The 14,368-nt window shown below is 33.6% G+C and overlaps 1 protein-coding gene across 1 annotated transcript; it reads left to right on the top strand.

Moving 5' to 3' along the window:
* The first annotated feature begins 9,425 nt into the window (after window positions 1–9,425).
* On the top strand, window positions 9,426–11,596 carry LOC106427749 (L-type lectin-domain containing receptor kinase IV.1-like). Its single transcript, XM_013868468.3, has one exon. The coding sequence runs from the start codon at window positions 9,487–9,489 to the stop codon at window positions 11,512–11,514; it is 2,028 nt and encodes a 675-aa protein (XP_013723922.2). The 5' UTR covers window positions 9,426–9,486; the 3' UTR covers window positions 11,515–11,596.
* Window positions 11,597–14,368: the final 2,772 nt, after the last annotated feature.

Below are 14,368 nucleotides of genomic sequence, written 5' to 3'. Positions count from 1 at the left end.
TTATTCTAACATCCCATTGTAAATAGTCTTACATTAAATTAGTGCATTTATACTATCAAAACAGAAACATTCGTATTTTTCTTCTTTAGTAAAAATGTCATTTTTTCCAAAAATACTCCTAAATTTACAAAGAAAATTTAATTATCATTAATGAAAATGTTATCTTTTGGGTTTTGAGCTTAAAACTATACATATCTATTATATTATTTATTACATATATGAATGACCTATTAAGAAATCACATTCCAGCAAGCATATTTATTAATAGGTCTAAACCCATTGATGGTTCTACAAAAAAAAAAATATCTACAAAATGGTAATAGTGGATCCTTACAAAATCTGCAAATTAGAATGCATAACATGAATACAATGCATTTGCTTTATATGACAAATTAAATAGTTTATTCAGTTTTATGTATTATGATAAAGTAAATGAGAAATTTAATCAATTTTTTTAAAAAAAAATATTATAATTTTTTTTCCAGCTTTTGCCTGGTCAACCATGTCGATTCACGAGTTAATGGAGAATATTTGGATTTTATCAAAATTTTAATTAACAGGCTTTCGTTAAATCTAATTTGTGAAAACATATCAATTAGTAGAACTTCTGATAGAATTCTACATCAAGGACATAAGCCGGTCCGGATTATGTACGACCACTGGGTTTACCGGTTCGACCGCGGTTCCAGATCGGATATTAAAACACTACTTATATCTTAAATCGTCTATAAACCACATATGTACTCCCATTAAAAGAGTTAAATCATTTGTAAAAATAGAATGATTTTTACGCAATTTAAATGTAGATGCACCATTAATCCTCCTCATTTGATTTCGGTACATGTATTTTGGTATTTGATGTTTTGGTTCTAAAAATTTAGGAACCATTCAAGTATTTACAAAACTTGGTTTTGTTTCAGTTGGGTTATTTCAGTATTTGCTTCGGTTCAGTATGAAAGTTTGGAACCAGGAAAAAAACACTGGGTCCAATTCAGTTTTGATTTATTCTGTTTTTTAGGATAATTACGGATTTATAGATTAAAAAATATCAAATAATTTGGGATTTTCGGTTTAAATATCGGGTAATTTAGGTTGTTTGGATAAAATATCTAATAATTTATATATTTTTTTTAATATTTTGATAAAAAAAACTATTCGGATAATTCAGATTATAAATAGTATTTTTAGGATATTTGATTATTTATAAATTAAATATAATTAATATTTATAAGTATATAATTTGTATCTTAAAGTTCATGTATACATTTGGTTTTCGGTTCAGTTTCAATTTTCCGATTCTATGATCTTCTCGGTTATTTATGAAATTCAATTGAATTTTGGTTTTGTATTTTTAGTTTGGTATGGTTAGGTTCGTGGTTCCGGATAATGTGCTCAGACTTATACACTATCTTATATAAAAATTTTGTTTAAAAATAATTTATATAATTTGAAAAATAAGTCTACATTTTACCAGCGGGAGTCAAAATCTAATATTCCATTAATGAGTTTGTCCTTTTGCTTCGCATACACTATTGCAACAACTTAGCTTGGCACAACCTTCTCCTATGAAAACACCGGTATCATATCTTCAAATCCATCATTTTCCTGTAAGACGAGTATCTAAGGGTAACAAACTCATCAATATTTAATTTAACCTAATGTCGTGGACGAAAATTTCTGATGATTCGCTAATATTCAGATTTAAAACATTCAAGCAGTTTTATTGGGTTAATGTGAATTCTATTATACGAATACTTGTTCGACATTTGTTGGGTTATATTAGCCTAAAGAGTAAAACCCATAAAAGAAGTGTAAACGGTATACTATATATCATTACTTGAAAAAATCTTTCTGATCTCTATGCTAAAACGACGTGACAAACTCGTCTCTGCAAACCACAAGAGGAGTGAGGATAGAAGACTTTGCTAATTAATTGCTACCATTCGCACAATCTCGCGCAAACGCGAAACTTCAGTAGACCAAAATATTCACATGTTTGACTTAAAAATCAACGATTATCATGTCAGAAGCTCCCAAGGTGAGAATGGATCCCTTTCTAGTCTATGAGTTTTGACTAGTTGTGCATTTTCCACGAGGGTCCCAAACTGCCATTAGCGTCATTTCCATCCCACCCAATTCATCATTTATTATTCAGGACAAAAGGTAAAATGCTACGCCCTTTAATATTATAATAAAAGAACAAGTTCACATGGTTCCATGATTTGTAAACAATGCTAGCAAAAGGTTGTCAATCTTGTACATATAGTTTTTACAAGGGACATATAATATCACTATTATAAATCCATTTTAAACCTTCTGAAACTAAATATTGAAATAAATAGTGAAGTACATAAAAATGTTATGTTTACAGATTCGTATAAGCATCACATGTAATCAAAGTTCAAACTATTTCGTTTTTCCTCTAAAATAATACAGTAGTATATAAAATAAAAAGTAAGAGATTTTTAATTAACACAAAAACAGGTGGGAAGTTATGTCGTCGGCAAGAAATTTGAGAACATTAAGTTCTGCATCCACATAAATATTTGAGAGGACCTTGTCTGCTCAATTAAGTACGTGTCTTCCAATACCTCTTTGACTTTTTCACATTACAACTTTTGGAAATGTTGAAAGAAACTCGCTGCATTTGGCATATTAGACGACCGTGAGTCCGTGATCGATAAAGTGTACCCAAGGCCAAATCAAATTATTAAATTAGGATTAAAATTATCATTTACATATTAATTGAAAAACATGATATTTGTTATAAAAGTAACTGGAATTTTATTGTATCGCAGGAATTTAAATAAGGACAAAATTTTATACCCGTAGAATATTTTAACACTGATAGAAAGAGTGTATTAGAGAGAAGAGAAGGTTGAGGTGTATTCTTCTAAACGATCGAAATCGATTGTTTATATAGAGAAGAAATTTACTGTGCAAATAGTGCAACGAACCCCACATCTTTATATTTTCAACAATTGCGGTGGCTGCTGCTTTTTTTCTTTGACTTTCGTAACACTCCCCCTTGGGGGCCGGTGTCACTATCCGCTCTCGCTTAACGTCTTTGTTGCCTCGTTAAAAACCTTTCCAGGAAAACCCAATGGGAAAAACCATAGTAAGGTAAAAAGAGTACAACTACGTAAGCTCCCCCTCGAATGAACAGTCATAGATCCTTCTGATGGCGCATCCCAATGTTATGGATGTGTTTTCTGAATATCGAGGTAGGGAGTGATTTTGTGAAGAGGTCGGCTGCATTGTCGCATGATCGAACATATCTTACTTCAATCTCTTTATTCTTCTCGAGCTCTTGAGTATATGAGAAGAACTTTGGAGGTATATGTTTGGTTCTATCGCTTTTGATATATCCTTCCTTCGTTTGAGCAACACATGCCGCGTTATCTTCATATAGAATAGTTGACTCCGTATTTTCGTCAATCCCACTGCTTGAACAGATGTGTCGGCTTATTGATCTTAGCCATACACATTCTTTACTTGCTTCATGGAGTGCAATGATCTCAGCGTGATTTGAAGAACTAGCAACAAGTGTCTGCTTCTGAGAACGCCAAGATATGGCGGTGCCTCCAATTGTAAAAACATATCCTGTCTGGGATCGAGCTTTGTGTGGATCTGACAAATAACCTGCATCTGCAAAACCAATCATTTGACCTTTTGAACTTTTAGGATAAAACAAGCCTAAATCAGTTGTTCCTTGAAGGTAACGAAAGACATGTTTAATTCCATTCCAATGTCTTCGCGTAGGAGACGAACTGAATCTCGCTAAAAGATTAATGGCAAAAGATATGTCAGGTCGAGTACAATTTGCAAGATACATAAGAGCTCCAATTGCACTTAAGTATGGAGTTTCAGGACCAAGTATTTCTTCATTTTCCTCAGATGGTCGAAACAGATCATTTTCAACATTAAGTGATCTAACGACCATCGGGGTGCTAAGAGGAGTTGCTTTATCCATGTTAAAGCGTTTCAATACTCGTTTGGTATATGTAGACTGGTGTACAAATATACCCTTTCGAGAATGCTCAATTTGTAATCCTAGACAATATTTTGTCTGCCCGAGATCTTTCATCTCAAATTCTCCTTTCAGATAGTTTGATGCCTTTTAGATTTCGTTTTGAGTTCCAATAATATTTAGATCATCAACGTACACCGCGATTATCACAAATCCGGATGTTGTTTTCTTTATGAAAACACAAGGACATATAGGATCATTTGTGTATCCTTCTTTTGTTAAGTGTTCACTGAGACGATTATACCACATTCGTCCAGATTGTTTTAATCCATATAATGATCTTTGCAATTTTATTGCACATAACTCTTTAGGTTTGGAACTTAATGTTTCTGGCATTTTAAATCCATCTGGGATTCTCATATAGATATCAGTATCTAATGATCCATATAAATATGCCGTAACGACATCCATGAGACGCATTTCTAAATTTTCATTTGCCGCTAGGCTCATCAGGAATCTAAATGTGATTGCGTCTATGACAGGAGAATAAGCTTCCTCATAATCAATTCCTGGCCTTTGAGAGAAACCTTGGCTACAAGACGAGTTTTGTATCTTGTAATCTCGTTTTTCTCATTTCTTTTTCGGACAAACACCCATTTGTACCCAACAGGTTTTACATCTTTGGGTGTGAGCACAATAGGTCCGAATACATTTCGTTTGTTAAGCGAATCTAATTCGACTTGAATTGCATCTTCCCATTTTATCCAGTCATGTCTCTTTTGACATTCATATACAGACTTTGGTTCTGGATCTTCGTTTTCTTCATTTATTTCCTTTGCTAAAAGGTATGAGAAAACATCATCAATATCATCCATCTCATTTCTTTTCCATATCTTTCCATTATGGATGTAATTGATAGAAATCTCATGATTTTCTTCAGATTCAAGATGCTTTATATTGTCGTTAGATTCACAATTTTCTTCGTCCAAAATATTTTCTGTTATTTTGGGAGTATCATGCTTTTCACATTCCTTACGTTTTCTAGGAAGTTTATCCTTTGAACCAATAGGTCTACTGCGCTTTAAACGTGTTCCTGATTCACGTGTATCAACTGCCGTTCCACCATTTTGTGGTATTTCAATACGAGCAGGAGTATTTGCAGCGGGTATATGTGATTTAGTTACCATTTTGGTATCAGCAAATGCATCAGGTAGCTGATTTGCTATATTTTGTAAATGCATGATACGTCGAACTTCTAGTTCTGACTGTTTCGTAGGAGGATCAAGGTGTAATAACGATGGTACACTCCATTTGATCTCTTTTCCTACTTGTTTATTGTCTCCCCCTAGAGTTGGGAATTCTTTCTCATTGAAATGACAATCGGTAAATCGTGCCGTAAACACATCACCAGTTTGTGGTTCTAGGTATCTTATTATTGTTGGAGAATCATAGCCAATATATATTCCCAACTGTCTTTGCGGTCCCATCTTTGTACGTTGTGGTGGTGCTATTGGAATATAAACCGCACAACCAAAGATTTTTAGATGAGAGATATTTGGTTCTTTTCCAAATGCTAACTGTAATGGGGAATATCTATGGTATGCACTTGGTCTTATCCGAATTAGTGCTTCTGCATGCAAAATAACATGTCCCCATACAGAGGTTGGGAGTTTTGATCTCATGATCAATGGCCTTGCAATTAGTTGCAGCCGTTTAATTAATGATTCTGCCAAACCATTTTGTGTATGAACATGAGCAACAGAATGCTCTACTTCAATCCCTGATACCATACAATAATCATTAAAAGCTTGGGATGTGAATTCACCAGCGTTATCTAATCTAACTCTTTTAATTGGATAATCTGAGAACTGTGCTCTTAATTTGATTATCTGAGTTAGAAATCTCGCAAATGCCATATTTCGAGATGATAACAAACAAACATGTGACCATCTACTCGATGCATCGATTAATACCATAAATTAGTAGAATGGTCCACACGGTGGATGTATTGGTCCACAAATATCACCTTGGATTCTTTCCAAAAACTTTGGTGATTCTTTGTCAACTTTGGTTGGTGATGGTCTTATGATTAATTTCCCAAGAGCACACGCATCACATGTCATTTTATTACTTTGGTATATATCTTGGGTTTTTATTGAATGACCATGTGAGCTTTCAATGATTTTTCGCATCATTGTAGTGCCTGGATGACCAAGGCGATCATGCCATAATGTAACATCTTCTGGATTTCTTTTTATCACAAGATGTGATTCTATAGCATCAATATAAGTGTGATGCAATCCAGAAGGAAGTTCTGGAAATTTTTCCAGTACAAGGCCTTTGCCTGATTTTTCAGAAGTTATATACAAATACTTCTTTCCATTCTCAGTTGCAGACTGAGTGTTATACCCTTGACGGTATATATCTTTGAAACTCAACAAATTTCTCTTGGAATTTGGAGAATATAAGACATTATCTATGGAAAACTTTGTTCCATTAGGCAACATAAAGTTCGCCTTGCCAATTCCTTCGATCAGGTCTGTAGGACCTGATATTGTGTTTATAGTCATTTTTACTGACTTTAAAGTAGAGAAATATCTCTTATCCTTCAGTATAGTGTGCGTTGTGCCACTATCTGGTATGCAAACTTCTCTACCAATTTGTTTAGTTGTTGTTCCATTTGCTTTCTTATCCATTTCGAATCGCAGAGTGATCGTGCTGATAACGTGTTATAAAAGGAACTGGAATTTTATTGTATCGCAGGAATTTAAATAAGGGCAAAATTTTATACCCGTAGAATATTTTAACACTGATAGAAAGAGTGTATTAGAGAGAAGAGAAGGTTGAGGTGTATTCTTCTAAACGATCGAAATCGATCGTTTATATAGAGAAGAAATTCACTGTGCAAATAGTGCAGCGGGCCCCACATCTTTATATTTTCAACAATTGCGGTGGCTGCTGCTTTTTTTCTTTGACTTTCGTAACAATATTATGTTTTTGGTGCCGGTTAACCACGTATCAACACTAGAATAAAGGGTGTTAGTGGAAATTAGATTTATGATGACTGTTAGAATTTATATAATCTATTGTTATTGGCTTACACATTCTCACATTCCCATTAAAATCTAGAGTTATTAGTTTCATGAATTTAGTAATTCTATACACAATCTTTTGTTATTCAAAAAATCTAAATTTTAATGATTCTTTAAATCTATTAAAGTTGGTGTTATTGAGAGTTGTATTCTTCATCATTTAATTCATAACACAAGATTTTGAGAATACTACTTATATACCTTAGATTCTTAGAATCATTATATCAATGTATTTTCATCGAATTTCACAATATACAAAACTCTCTGGAACTCTTTCCAAATTTAACAAATCTCTCAACTTTTAAAATCAACAAACTCTATATAAATCTTACTCCCACTAACACCCCCTAATTATTAAAATCGTTAGACAAATAAGTTGTTGGTGCATCTAAATATAAATTATATTTTTTATTAAACTAACTATCAAATTAATTAGTAGTTTACAAAAGAATATTTTTCATTTTTCCTTAAATAAAATTTACAGAATTACCTAATATGATTAATATATATATATATAATAATTAATGATTATGAATAATACATATTTGATAATAATTTTTGTATCGTCATTCTTTATTGTTTAATTTTATATTATGAAAAGAAATTAAACAATCACATTAACCATATAATAAAAATATTAAATTTTTTATATGTTATGTTTTGATTTTTTTTTTAAAACGACTATAAATTACTAAAAAAGGTAAAAGTCTCACATTGAAAATTTTGTGATCAGTGGTTTAATTTTTTTTTGCTCAAGCAAGATACAAATGATCATAAATCGTATAAATATAAAGTCTCATTTAATAGATTATATATCATATATCATATAAAATACATAATTATGTTTGTTTCAAAATTTGCATTGAAAATTTTATTGAGATCTTAATACGTAATTATTTTTATTGACATGAAGATTGGAAAATAAAGATGAAGCCATAAAGGACTCCGGAAAATTGTATACATATTTTTATATATAATGTTAAAGAATAGTTTGAGCAAAATTTGGTTGCATAATCCTATTTTCCTTTTTTTCTTCGTTTTGTCGACAGAGAATAATTTTGATTCTTTCCATTGCATATTTGAAAGAAAAGATTATGTGTCTAGTTCAGCCCATTTGAATTCATTTTGGGTTTAATATAGATGTAAGAATCTATAAAATTGAATGTAAAATTATATTACGTTTTTCTATACCTAAAATTAATTATTATGAGGTAAACGAAAAAGCATACTCAAATTTTAAACAATTACCACTATCAAGTTATTAAAATAAAAATTAAAAAAAAATTATTTAATATTTTGTGTTCTGTCTATACTTTATTAAATTTGAAACATGTTTTCATACGTAGAGAAAAATAACAAATTGAAAACACATAATTAATTTTAAATTGCAAACATTTTATTATTTTAGATATTTAACTCCTCACCAAGTACTCCATTACTCCATAAACTTTCCTTGATAACGTGTTAGTTTAACCCTGACGTCCTTTATATAATCATCTATTAGTATGTTTATGTTACACACATCACCATTCTACGCAAGATCAAGTTAAAAATGAGCACAGTTTTTTTTTTTGGTAAAAAAAAAATGAGCATAGTTAGTTCAAAAGGATTTTACATATTAGTTAAACTATGGCATCACACACATATATATCTCAAATCAATCATGTAAAATCTATTTTCAGTATGAAATCCCTAATAAAACTTATCCATTTGTCGTTTTTTAGAAAACTTATCCATTTGTTAGTTTGATTTTCGTTGGTACAAAAGAAATGATCCTCACGTGAGCTTACAACTAGAATAATAATAATTTCTAAAAATGTTCTCATTTAAAAAAAAAAAAACTTTAAAATATTTATAAGTCTCAAATGCTATTTGTCTTTCATTTATTGGTTTATTTTATTTTTGTTAACATTAAGTTTAGTAATATGACAAATACATTAAGATGTTAACTTTTTTTTTTTGCTTAAGATACTGAATGAAGTTTTGGTAAGATATGCTCTAATAGTTAACGTTGAACCTTCGTTCACTACACATTAAGTATTTATTAATTAGTTGAAAATACTAGTGCCGAATATGTTCTATAAAACTAAAAAACATCCTTATAGTTACAGCTTCGCGAGCGTGATAGATGGCTGATTTTATAACTGGTATCTAAATCTCAATAAGAGTTAAATAAGCTTTAACCTTGGAAGTTGGAACACATATCACCTACTTTGATTAATATTCTTAATCAAGAGCAGTCCCCACAAAGACCAAAAAACTTGCTTTTCTAGAAAGAAAAAAAAAAAAATAGAAAAAGACTTGCCAACTCTCTCCAATACAGCCATTAAGTATATTTCTTTCTTCAATCACTCTATATAATAAACTCAAATAATATCAAAATGGAATCTAAAAAAACACATAGAGCAGAGAAAAAAGGAAGCCATGTTCTTGAAGCTTTTCACCATCTCCTTCTTCTTCAACCTCCTCTTTCAATCCCAAGAAACATCTTCCCAAAGTACCAACTTCACTTACAACGATGGCTTTAACCCACCCACTGACATATCCCTCCAAGGGATCACCACCGTCACACCAAACGGTCTCTTGAAACTAACCAACTACACCGTTCAGAAAACCGGTCACGCCTTTTACACCAAACCGATCCGGTTCAAAGACTCCCCAAACGGCACCGTTTACTCATTCTCCACAACCTTTGTTTTCGCTATTCACTCTCAGATCTCTATACTTAGCGGTCACGGCATCGCCTTCGTCGTCGCTCCTAACCCTAGCCTTCCTTACGCAACCGCAAGCCAGTACATCGGTCTCTTTAACATCACAAACAACGGTAATGACACGAACCAGGTCTTCGCTGTGGAGCTCGACACGATCCGGAGTACAGAGTTTAACGACACTGATGATAACCATGTCGGAATCGATATCAATAGTTTGAAGTCGGAGAGAACCTCGTTAGCCGGGTGGTGGGACGAGAAGGGACAGTTCAAGAATCTGAGTCTGATCAGTCGTAAGCCGATGCAAGTCTGGGTCGACTACGACGGTGGCTCGCACAAGATCGACGTCACGATGGCTCCGTTCAACGAGGATAAACCTAGAAGACCGCTTGTGTCGGCTGTAAGAGATCTTTCTTCGGTTATAAGCCAAGACATGTTTGTCGGTTTCTCGTCTGCCACAGGTTCTGTTCTGTCGGAACATTTTATCCTCGGGTGGAGTTTTAAGGTGAACGGCGAGGCTCAACCTTTGGCTTTATCGAGACTTCCGAAGCTTCCTCGGTTTGAGCCCAAGAGAATCTCAGATTTTTTCAAGATCGGGATGCCGTTGATCTCCCTCTTCTTGATATTCTGTTTCATCTTCCTCGTTTGCTTCCTCGTGAGGAGGAGGAGAAAGTTCGCGGAGGAGATGGACGAGTGGGAGAAAGAGTTTGGGAAGAACAGGTTCAGGTTCAAGGATTTGTACTACGCGACCAAAGGGTTCAAGGAGAAGGACTTGCTCGGAACCGGCGGGTTTGGGAGTGTTTACAAAGGTGTGATGCCTGGGACGAAGCTGGAGATCGCCGTGAAAAGAGTCTCTCACGAGTCGAGACAAGGGATGAAAGAGTTTGTGGCGGAGATTGTGAGTATTGGTCGGATGAGTCACCGAAACTTAGTCCCTCTCTTGGGGTATTGCCGCAGGAGAGGTGAGCTTCTTCTTGTGTATGACTTCATGCCTAATGGGAGCTTAGACAAGTACTTGTACAACACGCCAGAGGTAACCCTAAACTGGAAACAGAGGATCAAGGTGATTCTAGGGGTTGCTTCTGGATTGTTCTACCTTCATGAGGAATGGGAGCAAGTGGTGATTCACCGAGACGTTAAAGCCAGCAACGTCTTGTTAGATGGAGAGCTCAACGGAAGGCTCGGAGATTTCGGTTTGGCTAGGTTGTATGATCACGGGTCGGATCCTCAGACCACGCATGTTGTTGGGACATTGGGATACTTAGCTCCTGAACACACTCGGACAGGACGTGCAACAACGGCTACCGATGTTTTCGCGTTTGGAGCGTTCTTGCTAGAAGTCACGTGCGGGAGACGTCCTATAGAGATCAGGCACGAGATCGATGAGACGTTCTTGCTCGTGGAGTGGGTTTTCGGGTTATGGAACAAGGGAAACATCTTGGATGCTAAGGACCCTAACATGGGTTATGAGTATGACGAAAAGGAGGTGGAAATGGTTTTGAAGCTAGGTCTCTTGTGCTCTCACCCGGACCCAAGGGCTAGACCAAGTATGAGACAAGTGTTACAATATCTAAGGGGAGATGCAAAGTTGCCTGATTTGTCTCCTTTGGACTTTTCTGGGAGTGGGATGATACTTGGGCTCCAAGATGGGTTTAGCGAATTAGGGATGTCGTATTCTTCATCCGTGTTTAAAGGGTTTACCGGGGGATCTATAGCTGATTCTCTACTCTCCGGTGGGAGATGAATGTTTTGAATATTAAGATGTTTTTGTGTGTATGTTATTGTAAAATAATTGAAACTTTTATCAAAGAATAGATTATGACAAATGTTGTTTAGATGAAACGTACATGTATTAGATGTACAATCTAACAAAAAAATAGATTCGATCCAATGACCATCTAAAATTATCTAGCCTTCAAAATTGTTATTATGTGCCACTGCTTCTTACATAATCTCTGTAACTTCTGCTCCAAATGATCAAAAAGATATTCACTTTAGAAACACAAAAACAAGTGAACTCATATTTTTACTAAAAGACGTGTGTGCTAGGTGACCTATTGAGAGAGCTACAATGATAATTATGAGACACTTTGCTCCTGGATTGGGAACAAGGGAAACATCTTGGATGCCAGAGGGAGATTTGTAAATAACGTAAGTCATGAGGCAAATGTGTAAATTTCATGTCATTGGGAAAATTTGAATATACCATAAGTCGTTGGGCAAGTTTGTAAATACCATAAGGCATGAGCGAAATTTGTAAATAGCCTACGTAGTGGAGAAAATTTATTAATACCCTAAGTGGAGGTTTTGGTTTACGTATTTTAATGGATTTGAAAATCTAAATTAAATATAGTGTTTTTGGTTTTATAATTTTGAAATCCATATTAAAATCATGTGCTATTGATTGATTTATAAATTCTAATTTAAATCAGACGTTGTTCAATTCTACAGATTTATTAATGGATTTGATTTTATAATGAATTTGAATGGATTTATATTTTTTTTTTGTTAAAAATACAAAGATTCAAATCCGAGAAAAACCTTCCAATTTGTTAATACTAATTAAAATTTGTAGGTTAATTTTGAAAATCTATATATTTTAATTAGATTTTTAAATAATTATGAATTTTTAAATCAATTAAAATACATGAACCGATAACACCTCCTAAATCATGGAGTAGTGGTTGAGTAAAGTAAGTTGTGTATTGATAGGATAAGTTGTGCGGCATATTCTTAAATAACCTGAGTCGTGAAGTAAATTTTTAAATATTGTGATAAATTTGTAAATACAGTAAGTTGTGTGCTAAACTTGAAAATATTGTAAGCCGTAGAGCTAAATTGTAAATATAGTAAGTCGTGGGTACATTTGTAAATACCTTTAGTTGTGGGCAATTTGTAAATACTGTAAGTTTGGGCTTTTGGGGCAAGTTTTAGGACTTATTTTGTAAACGGACCTGTTTATAGTTACGTGAAGTTTTGGGGTTGATTTTAATTAAGAGCATCTTTATCCCTGCAAAAAGAAGGGTCTCTTAAGCAAAAAGTACAGGAGGGAGCCCACAAAATAACAAAAACCGTATGTCCAAGTCGCCAAATAAGAGACGTTTTCGGTGAGTTTTTCAACTGTTCGCGGGCCCTGTTGACACGTGGCGGTCCACAATTGGTTTTTTATTTTTTATTTTTTATTTTTTAATCAGAAAAAAACTAAAAAAAAATTAATAATAATAAGAAACCCATTAAGGGTTAATGATGCTCTAACCGGTTATGTTTGCAATGATTGACTGGTTAAGAAGAAGAATGCATTGCAAGTGCCTTGAGAGTTGAGAGCGAAGGAAAAACTGATAATTTTTCTAATTAGTAAATAAAATGAAACAAGCGAATAACTTCTTAAGCATCTTAAAAAATAAAAAGAAGCAGTCTTGCAACTTCAAATTTTGCTGTCTTGCAAACCTACAATTCCGACTTGGTATGTTTAAAGATCCACATTTGAACTTTTAAGAGAGTAAATTATTAATATGTTTTTAGATCTACCGCAAATATGATGAACATTTTACAAAGTCGCCATAACCCTAGTGCCTGATCTCGGTAGAGCTAGACTTAAAAAAACTTATGTTTTTTTTTCTCTATTTGAATTGTATTGAACAGCATAGCAACCATTTATTTAATCGGTGTAGTTGTGCCTTGTGGCCACATTTAATAAACTATGATCAGAAAAGGCAAAAGACGAGAAGAAGGCTGGCTAAATTGTGCTCAGAAGCAATTACAACTAAATATGAGTAAATACATTTAGTTCTACTTGACCAAAACAGATACATATGGGCCTTTGGTAATGGCATGCATCAATTATGTACTGTTCATTTGGTCTTAACAGTTACCAAATTTTATGATCATTTTGTTTGTTAAAGAAGAGATGTGAAAGATGGCGGAGTGTACAAAGTAAAATTCATACAATAGATATTATTGTATGAAATGTATGCCATGATCATAAAATGTATGCCATGGTTCAAATTCATACATTAGATATTATTGTATGAAATGTCTTGCAACTTCAAATTTATGATCATGGCATACATTTTATTGGTTTTTGTGTAGTGTTGATGTTATTTCATAATGGCCAGAAAATGAACTCATCTTTGTTCTTGTCTCTCGATTTCCAAAGAGAATGTTTTTTACCATATAACACATGCTATGATCATCCCCAACTCGACCCAAAACATCGATTATTGTGATGTATATTTCAAATTCTATGCAATTGCTTATATAACATATTATTATTGTTAGTTATCATTAGTTCGTTTCATCGTACAGTTAAATCTTTAACTACCACAGTACCTATAAATCGGCAGTTAGATTTACTTTCGGCTGTCTCTCCCCCTTTTATCATATCGAGCGCTAATGAAAACGTATAGATAATATTTCATAATTGGTATTCCAAAACATCGGACTCTTAGATATTTAGTCTCCTAGATATTTAGTCTTTCAAGATGGTTTATGAAATAAATATTAAATCGACCCCAGTTTCTGTGGAAAAGTAGCTCCAAGTTTCAACAAGAAACCATAACCATTTGAGTTATGGGTACTAGACTCTTTTACGTGTAAGA

Source organism: Brassica napus, chromosome C3 (assembly GCF_020379485.1).
Source record: "Brassica napus cultivar Da-Ae chromosome C3, Da-Ae, whole genome shotgun sequence".
Lineage (NCBI taxonomy): Eukaryota > Viridiplantae > Streptophyta > Magnoliopsida > Brassicales > Brassicaceae > Brassica > Brassica napus.
The sequence above is the reverse complement of the archived record's forward strand: the minus strand, read 5'-3'. Positions and strand labels throughout refer to the sequence as shown.